The sequence below is a fragment of the Notothenia rossii genome, assembly GCF_949606895.1.
Source record: "Notothenia rossii genome assembly, chromosome: 10".
NCBI lineage: Eukaryota > Metazoa > Chordata > Actinopteri > Perciformes > Nototheniidae > Notothenia > Notothenia rossii.
The window spans coordinates 12,307,174-12,335,104 of NC_136908.1; the positions used below are offsets into that span (position 1 = coordinate 12,307,174).

Genomic DNA, 27,931 nt, shown 5'->3' on the forward strand with positions numbered 1-27,931 from the left:
ATAGTCCTGCTTTGGTTATTGTTTGTGTTATTTTGTTCAATAAACTTGAACTTTTGCACAGATTTGATTTAGGAATGCTTCAAAGTGATAAGCCTCTTAGCGACATGATTTATTGGGAAAAGTACCATCTCTCTTTTTCTGGTTATGGGAACAACAGGTGTTTAATGGACAGGGACAAAACTTATGTTTATCTTTCACATGGACGTAAACGTACAAACCCTAAAATGTACTCAACAGTACTATTTTCTAATAAACAAGACATTCATCCTCTCCGTTGTTTTAAAGAAAGACTAACAAAAGGAGGGCTTGAGCTATCAGATATAGTTAGGATTACAGAGTATAATATATATATATATATATATATATATATATTGCACTATTCAATATACCTTAGTACTTGCCTAGAGGCAGGCATGGCGTGAAACTCAAAAAGTGGCAGCATGGTGAATACAGAAATGCTTATCATCACCTGCGTCTCAGATTTCAATGCAATTCAAATAAAATGAATGATTCTTGGTTTTTGTTGGGAAACAAAAACAATCTAAAGTATTAAAACAAACCATTGGTTGATTGATCATCATTTTTTTTTAAAAGTCAAACTTCTTGGGTTTTTCCTTTGTGTTATTTGATTGAAGAGGTACTGGAAAAGAACCGGGTGAAACAAAAGTGCCCACAATCCTGTGCATAACTAATATAATATATGACTAATGCAAACGGACCACACCCTGGACAACAGTATTAAAAGTTTAAACTCCCCAAATAACCAAAAACTATATCAGCTTCAGTTCAAAGATCATGGAAAGGAAGGAGACAGAAATCGTGTATATGGTAAATTGGCAGCATTTATATAGCACTGTTCCACTCTCGTAACCCCTCAACTGACTTTGACATAAGTCAAGCTGAACAGCAGGATACACACATTCATATAGTGCATGCACCTGCTAAGGGAGAACAAGATTCACACTCACACTGATCGCCATGCAATCAGGAGCAATTTAGGGTTCATTATCTTTGTCTTTTAGAGTTCAGGAGAGCCCAACAATGATGGAAATGAAGACTGTCCACACCAACTACGGTTTTGATCACAGTTCACACATGGAGTGATTTCCATGATTATTCTTATCACTCAGTTTGTGCATCTGGCATAGCTTGTGTTGAGCAACTGAGATATGACATCTTATTGAACCAGGTCACTGTTCAGCTGTTAACGTGCCTTTGGCCACAAGACACATGTATACTATGAAAGTCCTGTTTGTGATATATGCAACATAATGGTTCACTTTGTTAACAAGGAAACAATGCATTATTCATACACTTTGACAGTATCTTCCCTTTAAAGCCAGTCTCCTTAACTGTTGCTGAGCAGCAGACAGTGCATCCTCTAAGTTATAGAAAAGTGCTGAATGTTTCAAATGTAGCTTAGTAGTCATTTAGCATCTGGGTACAAGGCTTTGCTGGTGTAACATTAAAAAAGTGAAAAAAGTCCGTCTGGCTTGCAGAATTTTTTTAACATGAGGCACATCATCTTTTCTGTTGGTCTGTGTCATAGAAAGGCCTTGTAGCAGTTATTTTAATATTACCCTGTACATTACGCAAACACGTAAAGACAAATCTCTGCTCAGTTATTAGAGCATTCGTATTGTACTATATTCCTAATGTATTGTATATAGTTTATATTTGTGTTGAGGTGACAGGTTCATGTGCCATGTTCAGAGGTTTAGTAAAGTGCATTTTCAGAAGGAAACTCTTGTGTGCTTTGGAGCTACATGCTGTAATGTAAAAGTACCTGTTGTGCCTTGTGGCCACTGGAGGGCAGCAGAGGAGCAAGTCAGTGTGACGATCAGTTGTGAATGAAAAGAAGATTAGACACAAAGCAATAAGTCTCCCCTGAAATGAATACATTATGTTTTATACATATATCCACACAAGCTTATGGTCTTTTTTGACAAATGTTCATCTTCATTTTCCCAAGCAAGAAATTATTTGTGGTAATGTGGTGGCTCAATTCAATGTTTACAAACCTTTATGTGATGGGCAGCTTGGTCTTCATTTGCTATAAAGCGTATATTTTAACAGATCATTATCCCTCCCGACCAACATCTTCTGGAGATAGTAAGATAACTTTTTTTTGTCCTGTAATGTTTAGCAGTGCCAAAATTTGATTTAATATCTTCATTTACTCTTGTAAAAAATGTATAGAAGGTATAGTGCAGCATCTCCAGGTGAGCAGGTAGTCTGTTTTTGCTTAAGTTAAGTGTTGCCAAGTTCAGTTGAGCAATAATGTATTAGGCCAACAATGAAAACACCCTCTCTGATAAATATGTGGTAACTGGCTGGGGTCACCTTCAAATAGCGGACAACACCAACTCCTGTTAAGGGGACGGAGGAACCTGTGGACCCTCAATCTAAATCTAAAGTTGTTTTGCAGATTGTGGGGCTTCCCTTCACAAGGACAATAACAGAGGCATTCATGACCAAATGGAATGCAGTTTTATTTCACAAATATACATGTTAAAATGTCAATGTTCAGCAGCTGTCAACAGGTAAAAGGGTGAACATACTTTACACTATTACATGGTGGGTTTCCTCTCCTCAGATGGGCAGGTCTGGTCCACCAGGTCACAATGCCTGTTAACTGTGAGGGACACAAAGAGAACAAAAGCATGCACTACTCAAAGCACCACACTTCTACAAAATGATTACAGTGAGAGTTAATTTACTCACCCTTTTAAAGTGTCACACGGTGCAGTCCCTACACTGAAAGCAGACAAGGTTCCCACAGAGGGAGAGGAGCTTGTAACACAAACACTAAGTCAATTATATTGCCCACAATCTGCACACAAGAAAACAATTGACAGAAAATAAAACTAAAAAAGCACTAGAGGACAGTAGTCTTTTTAAAAAACAAACGCAACATAATAGTTGCCAGCTCAAACACCAATTCAATATAACATTAAAGAAGGTTAAAAAACAGGCTTACTTTGACAGAGTAATAGATCCTCCTGGCTCAATCCGGGGAAACGCTCATACTCAGCTATACACTCTGCAAAACACGTACAAGTTGAATAAAAACTATTACAACGTTTAGTAAAACACCATATAAAAAACACATTGCTTGTAACAGACCAGGTCTCGTGCTTTGAATTTCAGAAGAGTTTCCCTCCATGATGGAAAAACGTATCTTAATCTCGCCCAGGGGCGGATCTAGACAAATATTCATGGGGTGGCAAGAGGATGGCAGGAGAATTTCAGGGGTGGCATCCCCTGGCAGAAGTATATGCTGATTTAAATCGCAGTCATATCAATCAATGTTAACTTGGAAAGCCACAATATTGATATTTTAACTCAATAACATTAGGTGACATTATTGTGGCACATCAGTAAAGCCTTAAATATAAATATATAAGGTGGCACACGTAATTTAATGCATTTTAACTGAATGAGTTGGTTTCACTCTTAGACCAGCAGGGGTACCAAATATGCAGACTGCTGCAATAAGTACATTAATTAACTGTCTCATCGATGTGTGTCTGTATGAATATGATAATATTAACAATCATATTATTCCTATCAGCTGTCAATCCCTTTTATGATTCACATATTCAGTGTTATTATTAAATAAACTATAGTTTTTGGAGAGTTAATGATGAATGTTCCTCAAGATGCTTGCTCACCCTCCTTCAAATTTGAAAGACCAGTAACTACTATCATAATTCAAAAGAATCAAAGGAACAGTTCAGCGCCCCACAACTTCATTGCAAACAGTTACGACCTTGACTTTACATCAGAAAGAACAGACATTAAAGAAGTGACTAACTGCATCAGTTAGGGTTAAAAAAAACGTGTATTCAGCTAAAATATATACATCGCTGCAGTTATTATCCAGTGGAAAGCCCTTACCTACTGGCCTAGTTAAATCAAAGTGGTTACTTTTTTTTGGCTGGGCAGTGAAGTTTTACACACCGTCTTATTTGACTTTCTCAGGACTTTAAACAGTTTTTGGGGGACAGACCCCCACAAAGAAAAAACATATATATACACATGTAGGGTCATCTTCTTAAACAGTTTATTATTCTCATCGACTCATCCGTGAGCAGAGCATCAAGTTGGCATGTCTATAACAGCTGAATGTGGCGATTACCATCTTGATCAGCAAAACGCCTCACAAACTTATTAAGATTTAAAGCTATGGTGCGTTTTGATTCAATGCTGAGTACAGCCAAACTTGACAGGCTCTTCTCTGTCATAGTAGACCGCAAACAGTTGCGGTGCCAGAGTGTTTGTGTTGGCTAATCTGTGGTAGGGCCGGCTAACCCATACAGTGGTTGGGCTCAAGTCAGTATTTGCAATGTAATTACATACACGCTCCCCTTGATAGTGAAACGCCACGCGTGAGGTTTAGATCATTTCCCTGTCTCAATCCAAATTGAACTGTATGAAATAAAAAGGCACATTTGTCTTGTGGTAAATAAAAAGGGCGACCTGGAGCCAATCCTGCAATTTCCCCACAGGTGAAAGAGTTGAAAACCCAACCCCTGCAGGGGGGTCTCGGGGGATTCTTCCCCAGGAGATTTTTTGAAATACTAACATCAAATACACATTCTGGTGCTCTCTTGAGAAGAAAAATAAATAATTATATATATTACAACACAACGTATTTAAAAAAAAATGAATGCCATTGGGGGAGGGGTTACAAGGCTCGCGTCTTGTGCTGCATTCACTTGCACTCGGACATTAGAGATTTTCTCTCATAAATGTCCGATGAACCACAACTTTTCTTTCAAAACAAAGCTGCCAAATGGGGTGGCAAGGCATTTTTCTGAGGTGGCAGCTGCCACCCCGTAGAACCGCCATTCTCGCCCTAATAAAAGCCAAACTGAACTGACACTTTCATAGGTTCATTGAAAAGACCACAAAACCATCTTAACACCTCGAGTCCTACCTTGAGGGAGATAACGGAGAGCGTGCAGCCAAGAGAGAAAGGTTTTCTGAAACTGCCGGCAAAACTTTTATAACTTACATTTTACCGGGCACCGGTCATGTGATCACGTCACGTGACAATGACGTCATATTCCCACACATATATAAAGAAGCAGCCTGTCACTTGAACCTTCACAATCTCCATTCGATCCAACGGTTCAGTGCAACTTTAACAGACAGAGACGGTGACATCATCATGCTGGTTTTCCTCTTCCTGTTGGGCCTGCCTCTGGGTGCTGTGTCTTCTTCAGAAGACCCTCCAATTGAGCTACAGCAAGACACCTGTCCCTCCTTCTGGTTCTCCTTCAACGGCCGCTGCTACAAGTACTTCAACACAGAGAGGACCTGGGCTGATGCAGAGCTCTACTGTGTGTCCCAGGGAGGCAACCTGGTGTCTATCCACAGTACAGAGGAAGAGGATTTTGTCAAATTCCTGATCAAAAGCTCTGACCCTGCTGAGGGAGCAACATGGATCGGACTCCATGACATGGCCAAAGAAAGAAGATGGATGTGGTCTGATGGGTGTGCAGCCAAATATTTATTTTGGTATAGAGGACAACCAAACGACAGCGGACTAGGTGAAGACTGTGTACTCAACAACTGGAGGGGGAAGTGGAATGATGCGTCTTGTTCAGATACTTTTCCCTCAGTTTGTGCATCTCGCACAACTTGTCCTTAGCAGCTGTGATGTTACGTGTTCACCTTTTGTTAACATGATAACAATAAAGACACGGATTGCACTTGAATATGTGTGTGAACAGAAGTGTTTTTGCCTAACCTTTATTTTCATGAATGTTACATTCACACTGGTCGCTCCAGGGGTTAATCAAAGGAATAATTTCTACACCTTTTTTTGAATATCAATACATTTAGTAAATATTGATGATGCATTATTATTACATTTTGATTCACAGATTTTCGTCGTTGCTTATTATTCCTGGTAATATACTTATTTGTTTTAACCACACACAGTTACACATCGTCACCTTCTTAAACTAATGGCCTAAGTCGTATTTGAAAGTTTTTCAAAAAATGACTTGACGTACAAATAACACTTTGTAAAATAAGAGTTAGATTACTTGAACATGTTGTGACTTAGGCAATTTGAAACCCAACTTAAGCCTTATTACTTCTGGAGTAAGTGACTTAGGCAAAACGGTGCACTGCTTTCCCGCACTACTGTGACAGACCATGGGGCTGGGTCAGCCACAAACGGTTTAAAATGCTGGAGCATACACAGACTCAGGAAACAGAGGGCAGTTTGGCTGTGGTTGGCCCTTTAATTCAATATAGCAAACAACTTAAATCACTCTTAGCTAAATAAAACAAAAGTAAAGCAAATGCTGAGGAGGCATGTGCCTCTCCCTCCAGCTCTTCTCTGTGTTTTTAATTGTAGCTAAGCCTTTTCCATTTAAATCAGTTTCTCACCTGAATCTTTCTCAGTCGTCTTGGGGTGTGTGTATGGGATTGTTTGTGTGTTTGTGGGTGTGTGTCCTATGTGGCAAATTGTCAAAAAACTGATGCCACTTGACGGGCATGCCATATTTCATGGACTGAAAGTCCTGAAACGTCCTCTCCTTGATTGGCAGAGCATCAACCTCAGCAGTTGCAGCTACCTGTTGATATTCCCTATGTAGTTGGGAGATGGCTGTGCCTGGATGAAGGAACTTCTTGTCTTTGTAGGTTGCTGTGCTTCTGCAGTAGTGCGAATCAACAGTGGGCAGATCCTTCAACCAGTCCTTAAGGAAATCTGTGAAAGCAGTTTCCAGTTTTTTTTTGTTGGCGGCTCTGCCACTTGTTCGTCATGTTCGATGGTGTCTTTGTTCAGCCCACATTAGCTACTAACTATAGTAGCTACCGTAGCTATATTAGCTACAGTAACTATAGTAGCCACTGTAGCTACATTAGCTACAGTAACTATAGTAGCTACATTAGCTACAGTAACTATAAACTGAAAGTAAAAGACTAAATAACTACCCAACATTTATAGCCTAGCAGCATGTAGCTCCAAACAACAAAAGTATTTCCTTCTGAGAATGCACTTTACTAAAGCTCTAAACATGGCACTTGAACACAAATATAAACTATATACAATAAAATCAGGAAGATAGTACGATACGAATGCTCTATTCTAATAACAGTGAGCAGAGATGTATTTTGATGTGTGGGCATACATTACATTACATGAGGGTAATAGTAAAATGACTGCTACAAGGCCTTTCTATGACACTGAATAGGAAAAGACCACAGCTCTGATTTAGGAGATCTTGCTGACCAACAATTGCTGAATAGGTTTACAAAAATAATCTTCAAAGTTAAATTATGTTTCTCAGAATAAAGAGAAATGATGTGCCTCATGTAAAAAAACTCTGCAATCCAGACTGACTCTTTTGACTTTCTTAATGTTACACCAGCAAAGCCTTGTATCCAGATGCTAAATGACTAAGCTATATTTGAAACATTCAGCACTTTTCTATAACTTACACGCTGCACTGTGTGCTGTTCAGCAACAGTTAAGCAGACTGGCTTCAAAGGGGAGATGTACTGTCAAAGTGTATGAATAATGCATTGTTTCCTTGTTAACAAAGTGAACCATTATGTTTCATATATCACAAACACAACAAGGACTCTCATACGTGTACATCTATGTCTTGTGGCCAAAGGCACGTTAACAGAGTAACAGCTGAACAGTGACCTGGTTCAATAAGATGTCATATCTCAGTTGCCAAACACAAGCTATGCCAGATGCACAAACTGAGTGATAAGAATGATAATGGAAATCATTCCATGTGTGAACTGTGATCAAAACCGTAGTTGGTGTGGACAGTCTTCATTTCCATCATTGTTGGGCTCTCCTGAACTCTAAGAGACAAAGATAATGAACCCTAAATTGCTCCTGATTGCATGGCGACTAGTGTGAATCTTGTTCTCCCTTAGCAGGTGCATGCACTATGTGTGTATCCTGCTGTTCAACTTGACTTAGGTCAAAGTCAGTTGAGGGATCACGAGAGTGGAACAGTGCTATATAAATCCTGCCAATATACAGTATTTCTATCTCCTTCCCTCCATCCTTTCCATGATCTTAGAACTGAAGCTGATACTCTAGTTTTGGGTTATTTCGGGAGTTTAAACTTTGATACTGTTGTCCAGGGTGTGGTCCGTTTGCATTAGTCAACAATACACACAAGGATTGTGGGCACTTTTGTTTCACCCGGTTATTTTCCAGTACCTCTTCAATCAAACACACAAACGAAAAACCCATGAAGTATGACTTTTTTTTGAAAATGATCAATCAGCAATGGTTTGTTTGAATGCTTTAGATTGTTTTTGTTTCCCAACAAAAACAAATGATCATTCATTTGATATGAATTGCATTGAAATCTGAGACGCAGGTGATGATAAACATGTCTGTATTCACCATGCTGCCACTTTTTGAGTTTCACGCCATGCCTGCCTGAATATACTCTATATGCAAGAACTATATCGAATAGAGTGCTATATATATATATATATATATATATATATTCTATTCTCTGTAATCTTAACTATATCTGATAACTCAAGCCCTCCTTTTGTTAAAACAGAGGATGCATGACAACTTGCACAATTGGTGGCTGACTAAATACTTTTTTGCCTCACTGTATATATATATTTATAAAACGGACAAGTCAAATCAAGCAATCTGATTGGTTCTTAGCCGTGATATACTGTATACCACGGGTAGAATTGTAAGTTACTTTTCACAACAAGTCAGTATCCCTCCGCGTCTGAGAAAAACAGTATACCGTTGGCGTTGGGCTGAAAAGCAAACCGCCTGCAGTTTGCTTTTCATACTGGAACAAGAAAGCAGCAGAGAAGTAACGGGGCAGAAGCCCTCCTTTTTGACGCAGCGGTCCAGACATAGACATCAAACGCCAAAACATATTCAGTGTGCAGTTCCTTTGGCATTAGGGCAGGGATATCTAGATACTTTTGAAGGTTTAACATAATGAATTGTGCTACTTTAAAAGCAAGCAACGATGTTTTCAAATCTGTAATCAAAGAGATCCGCAAAAACGCTATCGACCAATCAGATTGCTTGATTTGACTTGTCAGTTTTATAAATATATTTAAATTTCTTCCGTTACGAAACAAACTTACAAAGCATAAAATGGAAACATTTAAGATTAACTTCGACCTCCGGGGGGGTCTTACTATAGTATTGAGGAGTGGATTGAGCAGTGCCTATCTCCAGAAAAAAAAAAAGCACCTAAACAACGACATGCAGAGCTACGTGAAGAGCAGGTAGACCAACTGGAAAAGTACCACCATTCAAAAGCTTTCTGATGCGGGTCTTGAAGCAAAGCAGAGAAATTATGACCGTTAGTGGCCACAGGTGCGAAAGCTCTCTCCAGAGCTACTGGAAGCCCAATCTCGGGGACCGGAGAAAGTGGAGCAATATTCTCGCCACGCCAAGCAACAGCCTCGAACAACCTCAACCTATACAAGTGACCACGTAAGCCATGCTACTGATGCTGGACATTTTTTCAGTGGATGCACAATAAACAGCAACATACACATTAATGTAAATAAACAGCCAAATAATGGATCAACGCTCTCTGTCTAATATGTTCGCTTGCTGTTAGTGTTGTTGCATAGCAACCACCTTACACTATGTTTTGTGCAGAAGGCAACGGAGGGACTATTTTATTTTGAACATCATTATTTACTAATAAAAACTATTTAAATTAGAGTGTGTATTTTTCTTTCATATTGCCACACTTGGTAACCGTTTTATAAAAGCAATAGCTCACTTCAGGCCGTGATATATGCTCATTATATCAAAGCTAAGGGGGTTGAACCACGCCCCTTAGCTGTGATATGAGCATATACCACGGCCTGTCGTGAGCTATTGCTTAAATATAGTCCTGCTTTGGTTGTTTGTGTTTCAAACAAATTCACTTTTGCACAGATTTTATTTAGGAATGCTTCAAAGTGATGAGCGTAGTCTTGGCCTCTAGCGACATGATTTATTGGGAAAAGTACCGTCACTAATCTTCTGGTTATGGGAACAATAGGTGTCTAATGGACAGGGACACTACTTATCATGTTTCTCTCTCACATGGACATAAACGTACAAACCTAAAATGTACTCAACAGTACGATTTGCTGATAAACAAGACATGCATCCTCTGTTTTAACAAAAGGAGGGCTTGAGTTATCAGATATAGTTAAGATTACAGAGAATATAATATATAGCTTTGTTCGTCAAGTCATTTTTTGAAAAACTTTCAAATACGATTTAGGCCATTAGTTTAAGAAGGTGACGATGTGTAACTGTGTGTGGTTAAAACAAATAAGTATATTACCAGGAATAATAAGCAACGACGAAAATCTGTAAATCAAAATGTAATAATAATGCATCAATATTTACTAAAGGTATTGATATTTAAAAAAAGGTGTAGAAATTATTCCTTTGATTAACCCCTGGAGCGACCAGTGTGAATATGTAACATTCATGAAAATAAAGGTTAGACAAAAGCACTTCTGTTCACACACATATTCAAGTGTACATCTGTGTCTTTATTGTTATCATGTTAACAAAAGGTGAACACGTAACATCTCAGCTGCTAAGGACAAGTTGTGCGAGATGCACAAACTGAGGGAAAAAATGTTGAACAAGGCGCATCATTCCACTTCCCTCTCCAGTTGTTGAGTACACAGTCTTCACCTAGTCCGCTGTTGTTTGGTTCTCCTTTATACCAAAATAAATAATTAGCTGCACACCCATCAGACCACATCCACCTTCCTTCTTCGTAGATGTCACTGAGTCCGATCCATGTATATCCCTCAGCAGGGTCAGATTTTTTGATCAGCAATTTGACAAAATCCTCTTCCTCTGTACTGTGGATAGACACCAGGTTGCCTCCCTGGGACACACAGTAGAGCTCTGCATCAGCCCAGGTCCTCTCGATGTTGAAGTACTTGTAGCAGCGGCCGTTGAAGGAGAACCAGAAGGAGGGACAGGTGTCTTGCTGTAGCTCAATTGGAGGGTCATCTGAAGAAGACACAGCATCCAGAGCCAGGCCCAACAGGAAGAGGAAAACCAGCATGATGATGTCACCGTCTCTGTCTGTTAAAGTTGCACTGAACCGTTGGATCTAATGGAGATTGTGAAGGTTCAAGTGACAGGCTGCTTCTTTATATGTGTGGGAATGTGACGTCATTGTCACGTGACGTGATCACATGACCGGTGCCCGGTAAAATGTAAGTTATAAAAGTTTTGCCGGCAGTTTCAGAAAACCTTTCTCTCTTGGCTGCACGCTCTCCGTTATCTCCCTCAAGGTAGGACTCGCGGCTTTAAGATGGTGTTATGGTCTTTTAAATTAACCTATGAAAGTGTTAGTTCAGTTTGGATTGTATTAGGGCGAGGGCGAGATACGTTTTCCCATCATGGAGGGAAACTCTTCTGACATTCAAAGCACGATACCTGGTCTGTTACAAGCAGTGTGTTTTTAATATGTAATTTTTCTGTGTTTTACATTGCATTGCATTTTGCTGACGGTTTTATCCAAAGCGACTTACAATAAGTGCGTTCAACCAACAAGATACAAACTTGAAGAAAACAGAATCATATGAGTAAATCAGGTTTCATAGAGCTAAAACATTTCAAGTGCTACTCAACTGGTTTTAGATAAGCCAGCCCTTTTATTAGTATAGAAGTGCTTTGTTAGCAATTCTTTGTTAGTAATTCTATCGACCGAAGTGGAGTCGAACGAGATGAGTTTTCAGTCTCCCCCGGAAGATGTGCAAGCTATCTGCTGTCCTCAATGTTTAATCCATAGAGCTGAGTATGACAGTTTCCCCTCCTGGATTGAGCCAGGAGGATCTATTACTCTGTCAAAGAAAGCCTGGTTTTTAACCTTCTTTTTAATGTTATATTGAATTGGTGTTTGAGATGGCAACTATTATGTTGTGTTTTTTTTTTTTTAAAAGACTACTGTTCTCTAGTGATTTTTTTGTTTAATTTTCTGTCAATTGTTTTCTTGTGTGCAGATTGTGGGCAATATAATTGACTAAGTGTTTGTGTTACAGGTTATTCTCCTCCCCCTCTGTGGGGGAACCTTATCTGCTTTTAGTGTAGGGACTGCACCGTGTGACACTTTAAAAGGGTGATTAAACTAACTCTCACTGTAATCATTGTGTAGAAGTTGTGCTTTGAGTAGTGCATGTTTTGTTCTTTTTTGATCCCTCACAGATAGCAGGCATTGTGACCGAGCGGACCAGACCTGCCCATGGGGGAAAACCCACCATGTAATGTAAATTATGTTCACCCTTTTATCCGTTGACAGCTGCTAAACATTGACATTTTAACTGTCTGTTTAACTATTTGTGAAGTAAAGCTGCATTCTATTTGGTAATTCATGCCTCTGTTATTGTCCTTGTGAAGGGAAGCCCCACAATCTGCAAAACAACTTTAGGTTTAGATTGAGGGTCCACAGGTTCCTCCATCCCCTTAACAGGAGTTGGTGTTGTCAGCTATTTAAAGGTGACCCCAGCCACAGTTACCACATATTTATCAGAGAGGGTGTTTTCACTGTTGGCCTAATATATTATTGGTCAACTGAACTTATCAACACTAAACACAACCACACCTTAACATAAGCAAAAACAGACTACCTGCTCACCTGGAGATGTCGCATTAAACCTCCTATACATTTATTTACGAGGAGTAAACAATATAAAATCAAATGTCGGCAGTGCTAAACATTACCAGACCAAAAAAAATGTTCTTATGATCTCCAAAGATGTTTGTCGGGAGGGAGGATGGGCTGTTTTTAAAAGATACGCTTTATAGCAAATGAAGACCAAGCTGCCTATCACACCAAAGCTTTGTAAACATTTAATTGAGCCACCACATTACCACAAAAAAATGAAGATGAACATTAGGCCAAGACCATAAGCTTGTGTAGATATATATCACATAAACATAATGTATTTATTTCAGGGGAGACTTATTGCTTTGTGTCTAATCTTTTCATTCACAACTGATTGTTGCACTGACTTGCTCCTCTGCTGCCCTCCAGTGGCCACAAGGCACAACAGGTACTCTTACATTACAGCATGTAGCTCCAAAGCACACAAGAGTTTCCTTCAGAAAATGCTCTTTACTAAACTTCTAAACATGGCACATGAACCTGTCACTTTAACACAAATAAACTATATACAATACAATTAGGAATATAGTACAATACGAATGCTCTAATAACTGAGCAGAGATGTGTTTTTATGTGTTTGCGTAATGTCCAGGGTAATAGTCAAATAACTGCCACAAGGCCTTTCTATGACACAGAATAGGAACAGACCACAGCTCTGATTTAGTAGATCTTGTTGACTAACAATTGCTGTGTTGATTGAACAAAAAGCATCTTTTAAAAATAAATGTTTCTCAGAAGAAAGAGAAATTGCCTCATGTTAAAAAAAAAAACACCTAACATAAGCAAAAAAAGACTGCCTGCTCACCTGGAGATGTCTTACTAAACTTACTATTCATTTTTAACAAGACTAAATGAAAATATAAAAAAACATGTGCACTGCTAAAGAGTGCCAGAAAAGATGTAATGTTCTCTAGATATCCCCAGGAGATGTTGGTGGGGTGAGATGTCTGTTTTTGAAAGATACTCTTTAATGCAAAAGAGACTAAGCCACCCATTACACTAAAGATTTCTTAAAAGTTGGTCTTCACTTTTAGATCCTCTTGGACTTTTGGGACATGCATTTATTCTTCTTAATGTGTTTGAGTGTTTATTGCTCCAGTCCTGCCTGCTGCCTCTGTTTCATACACTCCATTCAAACTTTATTCTTCTTCTCTTAACAGGGATTTCTTTTTCATAGGTGATTGGTAAATGCTGCTGTTCCTGTACATTAAAAGACCTTCACATAAGATATGTAGAGTCCTTGAGAATGCAGCAGCTGTTACACCTGTACTGTTCCAATACTTATCTGATACATGGACAGAAAGATACATTGGAACATGTTGCAATAGTTTGAATGAACCCAAACAAGCAGGTGAAAAAATGTGACTGATTCTATAATTGCAAAAACAAAATGTAGTTACAAAGAAAAATGCACATATTTATGTAAACATAGAAACACACACACTTTTATGTTTTCATATCATTAAGTTTGAAATCTTATTCAATCGAATTACCTGTGTAAATATATAACATTCACGGAAATGAAGGTTGGTAAAATGACTTCTTTACACACACTGCTGGTGCGGCTCCAGAAACTGGCCGCTTGCTTATACCCAGAGTCACAGTGCGGGTTTCGAAGTGGCCGATCAACAACAGACATGGTCTTCACGGTGCGCCAGGTGCAAGAAAAGTGCAGAGAGCAAAACAAACCACTGCACATGGCGTTTGCCGACCTGACGAAGGCGTTCGACATGGTGAGTCGGGAAGGACTGTTCGCCATCTTGCATAAACTGGGCTGCCCACCGACACTGCTCGGGCTGGTCAAATCGCTTCACGAGGACATGTCAGCAACGGTTTTCTTTGAAGGATCTACTTCAGACAGCTTCTCCGTTCGCAGTGGAGTCAAACAAGGCTGCGTGTTAGCGCCCATGCTCTTCGGCATCTTCTTCTCTGTTGTGCTGCATCATGCATTCAGCGATCACGTGGACGAAGACGGCGTTTTCCTGCACACGCGTTCAGATGGGAAGCTGTTTAATCTGGCCTGACTGCGCGAAAAGAAAAGGTACGGAAGGTGCTAGTTCGTGAGCTCTTATTTGCGGACGACGCAGCTCTGGTGTCTCACATCGCCTGATGGACAGATTCAGTGCAGCATGCTCTGAATTTGCACTGATCATCAACATCAAAAAGACAGTTATGCACCAAGCAGGAAGCGCAGCGTCGCCGGTAATGGTGAACGAGCATGTGCTGGAGACTGTTGACCAGTTCATGTATCTTGGCTCAACAATCAGCAGTGACCTGTCATTAGTTAAGGAGATCCAGACTCGTATCGGCAAAGCCGCAACGTCTTTCAGTCGTTTGCGCTCAAGAGCCTGGACCAACAAATACCTCACAGAGCACACTAAGACACGCATCTACCAATGTTGCGTGGTCAGTGTCCTACTGTATGGTTCCGAGGCGTGGTCAACTTACGCGTGGAACGAAAGAGAGCTAAATGCTTTTCACATGCGGTGCATGCGCAACATCCTCGGGATCACATGGCGGGACAAGGTCAGGAACGAGGCGGTGCTGGCGCGTACGGGCAGCAAGGCAATGTTCCAAACACTGAAGGTCAGGAGGCTGCGGTGGCTCGGTCACCTTCACAGAATGCCATATGGCCGACTGCCAAAGGATATCTTATACAGCGAGCGGAGCGCTGGTTCCAGAGGCAGAGGACGACCAGTGCTGCGCTTCAAGGATGTCGTAATACGTGACATGAAGGCCCTGGACATTGCGACGGACAACTGGGAGAGGCTGGCGGAGGACCGGACGAAGTGGCGCCAGCAGCTGCGCGAAGGTGGTGACAGACTCGACAAAGACTGGATTCGTGGACTTGCTCAAAAATGTGGACATACTGTATCTCTCTGATTGCACTGTACAATCGCTTGTAGATTTTCTTGCCAATATATGTATCTTTATTGTGGTCAAAAGTATGTTAACAGAGCAACAGTTTCACAGTGGCCTGGTTCAATCAGACATTATGTAACATCTCGGTTGCTAAGGACAAGATATTTGAGATGCACAAACTGAGGGATGAGTAATAGAACATATCCAATCATCCCATTTCTGATAATAGTTGGTGGCGACACAGTGTTGAACTCCTCTCGTGTTGTTTGGCTCTCCTGTATGCCAAAAGAAAGATTCGGCTGCAGACCCATCAGACCACATCCAGCTTCCTTCTTGGTGGATGTAACTGAGTCCGATCCATGTGTATCCCTCAGCAGGGTCAAAGTTCTTGATCAGTGATGTGACAAACTCATGTTCCCCCTGACTGTGGAAAGACACCAGGTTGGCTCCCTCGGACACACATTTGAGCTCTGCTGCAGCCCAGGTCAAATCTTTGGCGATGTACTTGTAGCAGCGGTTGTTGAAGGAGAACTAGAACATGGGACAGCTGCCACGCTGAAGCGTCCCTTGAGGGTCATCTGAAGAAGACACGGCACCCAGAGCCAGTCCCAACAGGAAGAGGAACAACAGCATGATGATGTCTCTCCGTCACAGGAGCAGGATGAAGGGTTGTTTGTCGGTTGAGTTTATTTAAAGCGTTGGATGGGTTAGAGACTCTGCAGGAGACAATTGACTGGCTGCCTCCTTTTATATGCATTGGGGAGGGTGTTTTCACTGTTGGCCTAATATTATTGGTCAACTGAACTTTGCATACTCTGTCTGTTTTACACAACCACACAGTACCTGGACATCAGCTAAAAAAAGACTAACGGCTCAGCTTGCGTTGTCACACGAAATCCATCATTTATTTTTAACCAAACCAAATTAAGGCATAAAATAAAATGTTTGGACTGCCAAAGAGTCCCAGAAAAATAATATGCTTTTCTGCAGGAAAATGTTGATGGTAAGTGATCACAGTCTGTCAATCAGAATCAGAATACCTTTATTAGTCCCACAGAGGGGATATTTGCATCGTTACAGCAGGAAAGAGCCACAGACAGCTTAATGTCACAAATTGTTAAAAAAACTAAGTTATGATATAATAAAAATATAAAAAATAAAAATGTGTACAAAACTTTGTACATTACTGTACAAAGTGTGTTGAAATAAGCTTTTTCATGCAAAGAAAAAGACTAACCAGCACATTTCACTAAAGAAGTGTTCAAAAGTGGGTCCAAAAATGCGTTACTTTGCTGTGCATGTGAGAAATGATAAAGAACACTTTTTAAAAAAAAATGGATCCTGTATTGTACATTACTCTCCACAGGGCCTCAGCGAGACTATATTTAAAGTGTGTTAATCTGTCTGTCTCTCAATCACAACAGTGTTATTCCATATTCATCAGTGAGCGTGTCATAAATCTTGATGTGTTCATTAAAAATATTCCACATGCTAGATACAGTAGGTACTGCTGGGACTTCAACAGCTGTTACACCTGTGCTGTTCCCTTATTTATCTAATACACTGAGAGTGACGTGGACAAAAGACATAACAACAAACACTTTAAAATATCAACAGGAACAAGCAGGTGATAAATGTGTATAACAAAAAGTTTCCATGTTGATACTGTTCACTGTTTTGTTAATTATTTGAATATTACCTTTGTACTTGCCCAATGAACATGAAAAGGAATAATTAATTTATAACATCATTTTAAAACATTTTATTTAGGACACCACATTACTAGAGTGACTTCTCAAATTAGGCTAAATGAATGTTGATAAAATTACCTTCGCAAATTTGTACAAAAATGACGGAGCTCCGACATACACAGAGAATAAAACCATTTACACCCTTTTCACAAGGCCTTTCTCCGACACTTAATATGAACAGATCAACGCTCTGATTTATAAGACCCAGTTTTCCAACAATTGTTTACTTTTTTTTCTTACAAAGAGCATCTTTAAAACTACACTATGCATCTGTGATGAGAGTTAAAACATTGAGATTGTCTTTGAGGTCCCGTCAGCTTTCCTCATTTAATGAATTAAAATGTGCTCAAAAAAGGAGTCGTCCCTGTTCATGTGAACTTAAAGTTAAAGAGAAGATGAATACTTTTCATTTCAAACCATTTCTGCTTTATTGTACTATATCTTTCACAGAGCTCAGTGAAACTTTTTTTTTTGTGATCAATTTTTTTATTATTTATTAAACAAATGGTACAATCAATAACATAAAATGCAATACAGTACAAAAACAGCACAAAAACTAAAGAAAGAAACAAAACCCAGTGAAGTCCCTAACCCACCCACACACCCATCCAGATCACCATCCCCATTAGATAGTTATCCTAATATGCTCTTGAGGTTCACAATGAGCGGAGTCCACATCTCTATTGTTGACTCCTTTGCCCCATGTACCCGGGCTGTTGATACTTCTAGATACGATATGTCTAGATATGTTAGAACCCAGACCTTACGTGAGAGGGAATGGGGAGGCTTCCACCGAGTCACAACCAATTTGTTTGCTGCTGTAAGCCCGGCTAATAGTCCTCGCCTTTTGGTCAGGGTTAAACCAAGGTTGGACAGTTCGTTTAGGATAAGTGTAACAGGTGAATGAGGCACGTTGGTCTCACATATCGCCGAAAGGTTAGTAGCAACCATCTCCCAGAATCTGGCGACTGGCGGACATTCCCAGAACATATGTATATAAGTACCAATAGCCTCTACGTCACATAGAGTGCAATTTGGATCAGCAATTATTTTCATTAAACAAAGCTTCCTAGGCGTAAGGTAAACTCTATGAATGAAATTATAATGTATGTGCTGGTGGTCAGGATTCCTAGAAGCTATTAGTATCAGTGAAACGGTTTTTAAAGTTTTTTGTTATGTTCGTCAACAGATTTCATTTTTAATCGTGAGTTATTTGATAAAAGTTGAGGTTAGTATTCATCACGACTCACATGTTAGATGTGTAGTGTAGTGTACGGCTGTCTGGAACTGTTGTTCCACCTGTGCTGTTCCCACATTTATCTGATACACAGTGACTGAAAAAGACATGGAAACATGTTGTAATAGTTTAAAGCAAGACAAACAAACAGGTGAAATACAGCATCTGTGGAATGAAACATGTCCCTGTTTTTACTGTTTACCGTTTTGCTAATTCTTTGAATATTACATTTGTACTTGCATGATTAAGATTAAATGAATGTTGTATTATTACATAATGTGAAAACATTTAGTTTGAGCCACAACAATATCAGAGTGACTTCCCAATTTAGGCTAAATTAATGTTGAGGAAATTACCCTTGAACATTTGTAACTTTATTTCAGAGCTCTAATGTATTCACACTGAACAAGTAAAAACCTAACTTTAACAGTCAGACCCTTTTTGATTTCCTGCTCATTACAGCATTTAACACCAGAGGACAGAGACACCGACCTGCTCCTCCTCTGCTCTCAAGTGAAGACAAAACCTATAGAACTTTGGCACCTGAGCTTTAATCATCTCAAAAATACAAAAATATACAAATTACTAAATTGAATAGTAATTTGATACATTTGATAACACAATCATTCTGTTTTACTAACATAATGACCAGTGGAGTATGTGTGCATCATTTAAAGTTTTATAGTGAACATTTCTAACAGAAGGCCTTTCTATGAGCTGACCACAGCTCTGATTTATTAGATCTAGTCTTCAAACAACCACTGACTTTGCTTAACAACAATTAGACTATGGATCTTTGAAAAGAAGAAATAACAACTCTTCTAACCAGATGCTGAATTGCAACTTAAATAAATTCTAAACAGCACTAGATAATTTTGTCATCATCCCATTACTTTCTAAAAGGCTGCAGTTTCACATTGTTCAGAAAAAGTTACTCAGTCTAGCTTTAAAGGGGAAATCCATTCTCCAAATGTATAAACAAGGCTCAATTTGTGTCCTTGGGATTATGTCAGACCATTAATGGTTTCGGTCAGACAACTCTCGTTTGTAATGTTTATTAGAAGCAGCATTTAGTTTGAGTTTAGCATCTAGGCTTCGGCCTCATCACTCCACAAATGTACATAGAACATTGAGTGATGATTAAATAACAATCCCATGGAGCCTACAGGAGGACGCCGAGGAAGAAGCTGAGGTGGTGGGGCAGGCGCACAGCAGCGAGGTTGTAAGAGGGCCAGGGCGCTTTAAGTGCAAATGTGTCACTGGTGCAGTTGACTGCCTAAACTAGGCAACAGTCACACACTTTCTGCTTCCCTTTCCATTACAGCATTTAACACCATAGACTGTATATAAAGTTTAACACCAGAGGACAAAGACACTGACTTGTCCCTCTACTGCCCTCAAGTGGCCAGAACATGAACAACAAGTACTTTTGCAGATTCAAACCACAAACATGATTTATTCTTATCAATGCACTTTTGAAAATGGTAACTGAATTGTAGTTTTCTCATACATATATACATGGAAATCATATTAAATCTGATTTTATTTGATTAACATTTGTTGGTGCAAGTTTATGTTACGTGAAGATTACTACTACTACTACTGCTGCTATCAAGTGGCAACAAAACATAACAAAGTACTTTTTAAAGCTTCAAACCACAAACATGCTTTATTCTCAGGAATGCACTTGCAGTTGATGAACTTCTGAACATGGAAAGTGAAACAATATGTTATGATTGATAGTCATTTAATAAATGAAGTTGCAATAGGCTAGTGGCAGTAGCGTGGGGGGTGGGGAAGACATTGATACTACATGTGAATGATTATTTATATAATGATTATATAATAAAGGTATAAATGTAATGTGATGTTTGACATTAATGTCTTTATGATCAGATATGTGAAAAGCATCTATACATTAATACTTGGCCTGGTTATATGAAAGGTGAGTGGTGACAGTATGATATCAGTCTTACTCCATGTATATTTAAAATTATATATATTATTATGATTGTTTTTATTAATTAATTTTATTAATTGGTTTATATAGTATTTTTTCTCTCTGTTTTTATAATTTTGTTGTGGTTATTTTGAATTAAATTATTCATTTTAATTGAATTAACAATAATTTTGTATTTGTTCTGTATCTTGTTAATTTTCTTAAAAGCCAATACAAAATATAGATACAAAGAAAGATGCACACATTTATACACACATAAAAACACACACACTTGTATATGTTTTCATTCATTTAAGTTTGCGATCGTATTCAATCGAATCACCTGTGTCAATCTATAACTTTCATGGAAATGAAGGTTGGTCAAATGACTTCTTTACACACACATAAGTGTACATTCATGTCTTTATTGTGGTCAAAAGCATGTTAACAGAGTAACAGTTTTACAGTGACCTGGTTCAATCAGACATATGTAACATCTCAGTTGCTAAACACAAGTTATGCGAGATGCACAAACTGAGGGAGAAGTAGCAGAACATGGTCTATCATTCCATTTCTGATGAAAGTTGGTGTGGCCACAGTGTTCAAGTCCTCCATAGTTGTTTGGCTCTCCTGTATGCCAAAATAATAACTTGGCTGCAGACCCATCAGACCACATCCAGCTTCCTTCTTGGTGGACGTCACTGAGTCCGATCCATGTGTATCCCTCAGTAGGGTCAAAGTTCTTGATCAGTGATGTGATAAACTCATGTTCTTCCTGACTGTGGATAGACACCAGGTTGGCTCCCTCTGACAAACAGTGGAGCTCTGCTGCAGCCCAGGTAGAATGTGTGGCGATGAACTTGTAGCAGCGGCTGTTGAAGGAGTACCAGAACATGGGACAGCTGCCACGTTGAAGCTTCCCTTGAGGGTCATCTGAAGGAGACACAGCACCCAGAGCCAGGCCCAACAGGAAGAGGAACAACAGCATGATGATGTCTCTCCGTCACAGGAGCAGGATGAAGGGTTGTTTGTCGGTTAAGTTTATTTGAAGCGTTGGTTAGGATAGAGACTCTGAAGGAGACAAGTGACTGGCTGCTTTTTTATATAAACAGCGGAGAGGGTGTTTTCACTGTTGGCCTAATATTATTGGTCAACTGAACTTGGCAAACTCTGTCTGTTTTACACAACCACACAGTACCTGGACATCAGCTAAAAAAAAGACTAACAGCTCACCTGGCGATGTCACACGAAATCCATCATTTATTTTCAACCAAACCAAATGAAGGTATTACATAAGACTTTTGCACAGCCAAAGTCCCAGAAAAACATGCTTTTCTATAAATATCTGCAGGAAATGTTGATGGTAAGTGATCACAGCCTGTCGAAGTGTGTTGAAATAAGCATTTTCATGCAAAGAAAAAGACTAACCAGCACATTACCCTAAAGAAATGTTCAAAAGTGAGTCCGCACTTTGAAATCCTCCTTTCTGAAGGTTCTGTTGTTAGAGATTTCTCTAAAAATGCATTACTTTGCTGTGCATGTGAGAAATGATGAAGAACACCACAGGGCCTCAGTGAGATAATATTTAAAGTGTGTTAATCTGTCTGTCAATCACAACAGTATTATTTCATTTTCATCAGTGAGTGTGTCATAAATCTTGATGTGTTCATTAAAGATATTCCACATGCCAGATACAGTAGGTACTGCTGGGACTTCAACAGCTGTTACACCTGTGCTGTTCCCATACTTATCTAATACACTGAGAGTGACATGGACAAAAGACATGACAACAAACACTTTAAAATATCAACAGGAACAAGCAAGTGATAAATGTGTATAACACAAAGTCTCCATGTTGTTACTGTTCACTGTTTTGCTAATTATTTGAATATGACCTTTGTACTTGCACAATGAACATGAAAAGGAATAATTACTTTATAACATCATTTTAAAACATTTGATTTAGGACACCACGTCAACAGATTTCATTTTCAATAGTGAGTTATTTGAATATTACATTTCTACTTGCATGATGAAGATTACATGAATTTTGTGTTATTACATAATGTGAAACCATTTAGTTTGAGCCACAACAATATCAGAGTGACTTCCCAACTTAGGCTAAATGAATATTGATGACCTTTGAACATTTGTAACCTTATTTCAGAGCTCTAATGTATTCACACTGAACAAGTAAAAACCTAACGTTAACAGTCAGACCCTTTTTGATTTCCTGCTCATTACAGCATTTAACACCAGAGGACAGAGACACCGACCTGCTCCTCTGCTGCTCTCAAGTGAAGACAAAACATATATAACTTTGGCACCTGAGCTTTAATCATCTCAAAAATACACAAATATACAAATTACTGAATAGTAATTTAATACATTTGATAACATAATCATTCTGTTTTACTAACACAATGACCAGTGGAGTGTGTGTGCATCATGTAAAGTTTTATAGTAAACATTTCTAACAGAAGGCCTTTCAATGAGTTGACCACAGCTCTGATTTATTAGATCTAGCATTCCAACAACCACTGACTTTGCTTAACAACAATTAGACTATGGAACTTTGAAAAGAAGAAATAACAACTCTTCGAACCAGATGCACGAGTGTCTGGACCCTACACTCTTCCATACTGTAAGTGGGTCAAAAAGGACCCGTATTAGAATAATATGTGTTTTTATGCTATTTTTGTCATTTTGGTTAAGAAAAATCCCTTGTATAAAATTAAGTATTATATTTGGTTCGCACAATATTTTATATTTAAGTTTTCACTATTTATAATTTTAGACATTTTTTTTACATTTTGATGCAAAGATCTCCGCTATTCTGAGACCTTCAGAGTATTCCACTCCCTTTTCAAAACTCATCTCTTCTCCTCTTGTCTACTCATAGCCCACCCCCCATCAATCCATGCCGGTTGATCAAGTTTGTTAGTCCTATACCCCCAACCTTAACCTTCCCTTACATTGTAAAATGATTTTGAGTCCTTGCAAAGCCCTATAAAAATATTATATATTATTATTATTATTATTATTATTATTATTATTATTATTATTATTATTATACTGACAGGTATCAGATCTTGCTGTGTAAAATAATGTTCCTGAGAGATGTGTGGTCTACAGTGAATGTATTCCTGACAGCCACAGGTGATAAGAATCAAAGGTTTCCATAGGATTCCGTAGAAAATGCACGCGGGTCATATTTGACCCACTTATGGAAGCTTGGGGTAGTAATACAAAAACTTTTTCTTAAAATGTCAATTTGTCAATGGCATGATATCCAAAACATGTTTTTTGAGGAATAGCTGTTAGGTGCTCCCCTCCTTGTTGTGCTTTATTTCTCCCTGGCTCCGCCTCTGCGCAGGTGTTTCTAGTTGCCACTCAGCCGAGCTATAAGGAGAGACGGCAGGAGAAGGATCATTGCCTATCCTGATGCCGGAAGACTCTGGCCGCTTCTCAATCGCGAGGAAACTGGCTTCCAAGCCAATATTTCAAGGATACTACGTCATCGAGTGCCGCCGAAGGACTGTTCCAATCTCCAGCATAGGTTGGAATTACACCAAGGCCACGTCCTTGGTTTGGGGGTAATTTCGAGGCTGCACATGGGTAGACTTCGCGTCCTTCAAATCCCTACAATGCTTTGCGCACGGACCAATTTCAAAAACCCTTGCGGAGAATGGCTGAACCGACGCAGCACACATTTAAATGTAAGTATGTAGTGGCGTAGAACATGTGTTGGGAAATATGTTACTTTGTTGCATTTATTATCACCAAAAATGTGTTCCGTGAAAGTAAAGCAAGTTCATAATTAGATAGACATCGTGAGGTATTTATTTTCGGTACAGTTTATGTTGAAACCGTTAGAGAGAGTGGCACACTTGTTAGCCTGTTCCATTCTTCTTTGTTTTCCGAAGCTGTGGCTTGGAAGTATACTTGCTTCGTTTCTGAAGGAAGTGACTTGGAAGTATGCGACTACCAAGCCAGTATCCTTGCGATTGAGAAACGGCCTGTGTTTGGGAACATTCTCTCCGCTGTTTCGGATCTGTAGCTTCTGTGTGTTATTATGACAACATGTGTATTCTGAAGGACCTGGGAGTATAGTTTTTTTTCGCAGCTTTATTTCACCCGTAGTGTCTTGTTAGATTTCTGGGTAGGGGAGGGACGTCTGGGTCCTACGGACCGTGGTGTGGATGGCCCAAGGCCCCATCCTTCTTTTGTTTGTTTTTGCCAGTCCTCCAGACCTCGTTATTTTTGCCGGTTGGCCCATGTGAATAACGGCTGTAACCCAAAAATTAATGGTCGCCGTTAAGTGCTGAATGTTTTGGTGTGTTTTATTTTATGTTGCGGATCTCCCCACGAGCCACTACCACTGAGTAGAGGGCGGGCCAACCCAGTCTTACAAAAAAACGTGTAATAACTATGTTGGTGCACAACGTAGGACGTAGTATTTATACAAAAACGCCTCTGAAATTGTAAGATCCCTACGTTTTTTGTTAACATTCATTCCAATGGCTGGCGTCTATGTCACGTGATCTTCACATTTCTCCCTGCAGAAAAAGAAAACATAGCCGAACTTTGTTTTATTCTCGGTGTAAAATGCCTATTTTAAAGTTAGTTTGGCCATTAAAATGCGTTTTGATGTCAATTGACGCGAGAAATATGAGTTGTTATTTCAGATTATGTGTGCAGTGGATGTACATGATCTTTAGTTTGCTAGTTATTACGAAGATTACTTCAGGAAATTGTGTCTATACAACGTTTTCATTGTTACCAAGGTGGTTGCTAGGGATGCTGCTATCGATATCATTTATGTTATGTTGTGTAAAATGGTGTTATCTTTATTGCTACCCCCTTCACCGTCAATGCATAGTGTTGGTCCACAGCGCAAACGTATTAGTTTAACAAAATCCGCATCTAAAATTGTGGCATAGTGTGGTGCCGAGAGATGGGAGTCGGAGGCAGGGTATCAAAGGTACAAGCTAGACTTTTATTTAGCATCTCAAAACACAAGCGAAGACCGGCGGAGACAGGAAGTCCGGCTCACTAAAATGTCCGTGCAGAACAATACCCTAACCCCATAGATCCTTGGGTGAATAATGTAATCACTACAATAGATACGTTATTTTCCCCTGTGCAATTCTCCATTTACTCAACAATAACACATAATTATCCTTGTGTTTATTTGTTTGATTAATAAACACAAGTTGGAGTCCGTCAGGACCGAGGGTCGGAGCAGCTCATTTGCTTTACAGAATATTACACCCGGAAGTAAGTATTCTCTCCGCTTCGCTTGACAAACCCTGTTATAGTCCGCACGCTCTGTGATTGGAGAGTGTGCTCCGAGGGTTACGCCGAGCGTCGAACAGCAATTGAAATGGGATGGAACCACGGCAGACTGTCCAAAACTGGATTTGAACGGGTCCACCCCGTCCCCACCTCCCCCACCCCGTCCCCAGAACTACACATGCTGGCTATTGTGTTTCGCAACATGTTCTCTATCTATGGCACGTCTCTACTGGGAGCTGTAGTTTTAAAAGACGTTTTTGTATTTCCCATTATAAGAAGAAGTTGCCAAGTTGGAAACATTTGCGTTACATCAGCATCTGTAACAGTTGTACATTTGCAGTGGTGTTTATTTGTAAATCATTTAGTATAATCACACAAATTCTGTGTTTTATATTTAATAATTCTGTGTTCTTTATTTATTGATTGTTCAATACCTGACAAGGCCGGAGATGAAAAACTTGGGTCGCAGGTTCCTCAACAGTGCATCACAAGACATCTATCAATATTTGTGTATACCTCCACCATTAAACTGTCATATTCTGCACATTTCTTATACCACTTACATACATCTTATATAAGAGTATAATACATATAATATCAGTGAAAATAAGTGCTTCAACATAGTTAACATTGCTGGAGGTATACACAAAGTATTTCATTCATTGCATAACTACACTGTTTGTGTATGTCAATAAACCTTAGAAAATCTTGAAAGGGATGTCCAAAATAGTCATTATATACAGTCTTTAATTAACTATTGGTAGAGAATAACGAGTAATGAATATACTTTATAGGAATCCTATTAATATCTAATAATAAAAATAATGAAATTCAATAACATGCTTTAACCACTAGGTGTCCCTTTTTATATCAGGAGTGCACGTTTATGGTGTAAATACAGCCTATCTACCAATTAGATCAAATATAAAAGTCAGCCGAATTAGTGTTTATACTGCAAGGAGATGTATTGTGTGAAAATAAATGTAAGATGTTGTTTAATTGCTGATATATTTATGATCCACGTCACGTTTTCAGTGTTGGCGGCAGTTCCTCATGTTTGTCTAGAAGTCTTCTCATCAAGGCTCTATAAATAGAGAATTACAGCAGATATGTAACATTTAATGCAGCCGAACCGTGTATTATAATGCCGTTATGTGATGACCTCCAAAGAGAAAAGCAAGCACACTCGGAATAAAGTGTTTTCGGTCTGTTTCCGGTATTTGTTTATGACGATGTGATGTGAGATGTGACATGTGAGACTGGAATTGCAAAGGGGAAAATAACGTAACCTTTGATACCCCGCCTCCGACTCCCATCTCTCGGCACCACACTATGCCACCATTTTAGATGCAGATTTTGTTAAACTAATACGTTTGCGCTGTGGACCAACACCATACATTGACGGGGAAGGGGGTAGCAATAAAGATAACACCATTAAACAGTTACACAACATAACAGAAATAATATCGATAGCAGCGTCCCTAGCAACCACCTTGGTAACAATGAAAACGTTGTATAGACACAATTTCCTGAAGTAATCTTCGTAATAACTAGCAAACTAAAGATCATGTACATCCACTGCACACATAATCTGAAATAACAACTCATATTTCTCGCATCAAATGACATCAAAACGTATTTTAATGGCCAAACTAACTTTAAAATAGGCATTTTACACCGAGAATAAAACAAAGTTCGGCTATGTTTTCTTTTTCTGCAGGGAGAAATGTGAAGATCACGTGACATAGACGCCAGCCATTGGAATGAATGGTGAAAAAAAACTTAGGGATTTTACAATTTCAGAGGCGTTTTTGTAGAAATACTACGTCCTACGTTGTGGACCAACGTAGTTATTACACATTTTTTTGTGAGACTGGGTTGGGCGGGCCGTAACGTATGGGGGCTCGTTCAAAGGCTGTCTCGGGCAGGTGACCGTGTGGTGAGTAGTGCTACTTGTGTAGTATAGCCCTTGACAGCGTGTGTGTTTTGTTTTTGTTTTGGATGTGCAGTGTAGGGTTGCTTGAATGATAGCCTAACTGGTACCAGTATTGTTGCAGTTTTTTTTTTTTTTAAGTGAGTTTATATTGGTTAAAATTGCGTTATGGATTTTGATCTAGAGGGGTTTATTAGTGGTCCGACTCGGGGGAAGTTGGACGCATGTACTAAA

General features: G+C 39.2%; 1 protein-coding gene and 1 long non-coding RNA gene across 2 annotated transcripts; both read right to left on the minus strand.

The window, feature by feature from the left end:
- Positions 1 to 1,280: 1,280 nt before the first annotated feature.
- Positions 1,281 to 5,121, minus strand: LOC307022642. The gene is made up of 6 exons (XR_013803465.1): positions 4,943 to 5,121; positions 2,981 to 3,043; positions 2,725 to 2,793; positions 2,562 to 2,635; positions 2,022 to 2,133; positions 1,281 to 1,805 (listed from the first exon to the last, which is right to left on the minus strand). It is a non-coding gene; the product is annotated as an uncharacterized lncRNA (long non-coding RNA).
- Positions 5,122 to 20,871: 15,750 nt separating this feature from the next.
- LOC307021577 (lactose-binding lectin l-2-like) lies at positions 20,872 to 21,552 on the minus strand. The gene has a single exon (XM_079653789.1). It carries the CDS (start codon positions 21,452 to 21,454, stop codon positions 20,972 to 20,974), a length of 483 nt encoding a protein of 160 aa, XP_079509915.1. The 5' UTR covers positions 21,455 to 21,552; the 3' UTR covers positions 20,872 to 20,971.
- Positions 21,553 to 27,931: the final 6,379 nt, after the last annotated feature.

What these genes read in the sequence shown, in the direction of transcription:
- LOC307021577 (XM_079653789.1), bottom strand. Translation starts at nt 21,454, where the DNA reads ATGCTGTTGTTCCTCTTCCTGTTGGGCCTGGCTCTGGGTGCTGTGTCT.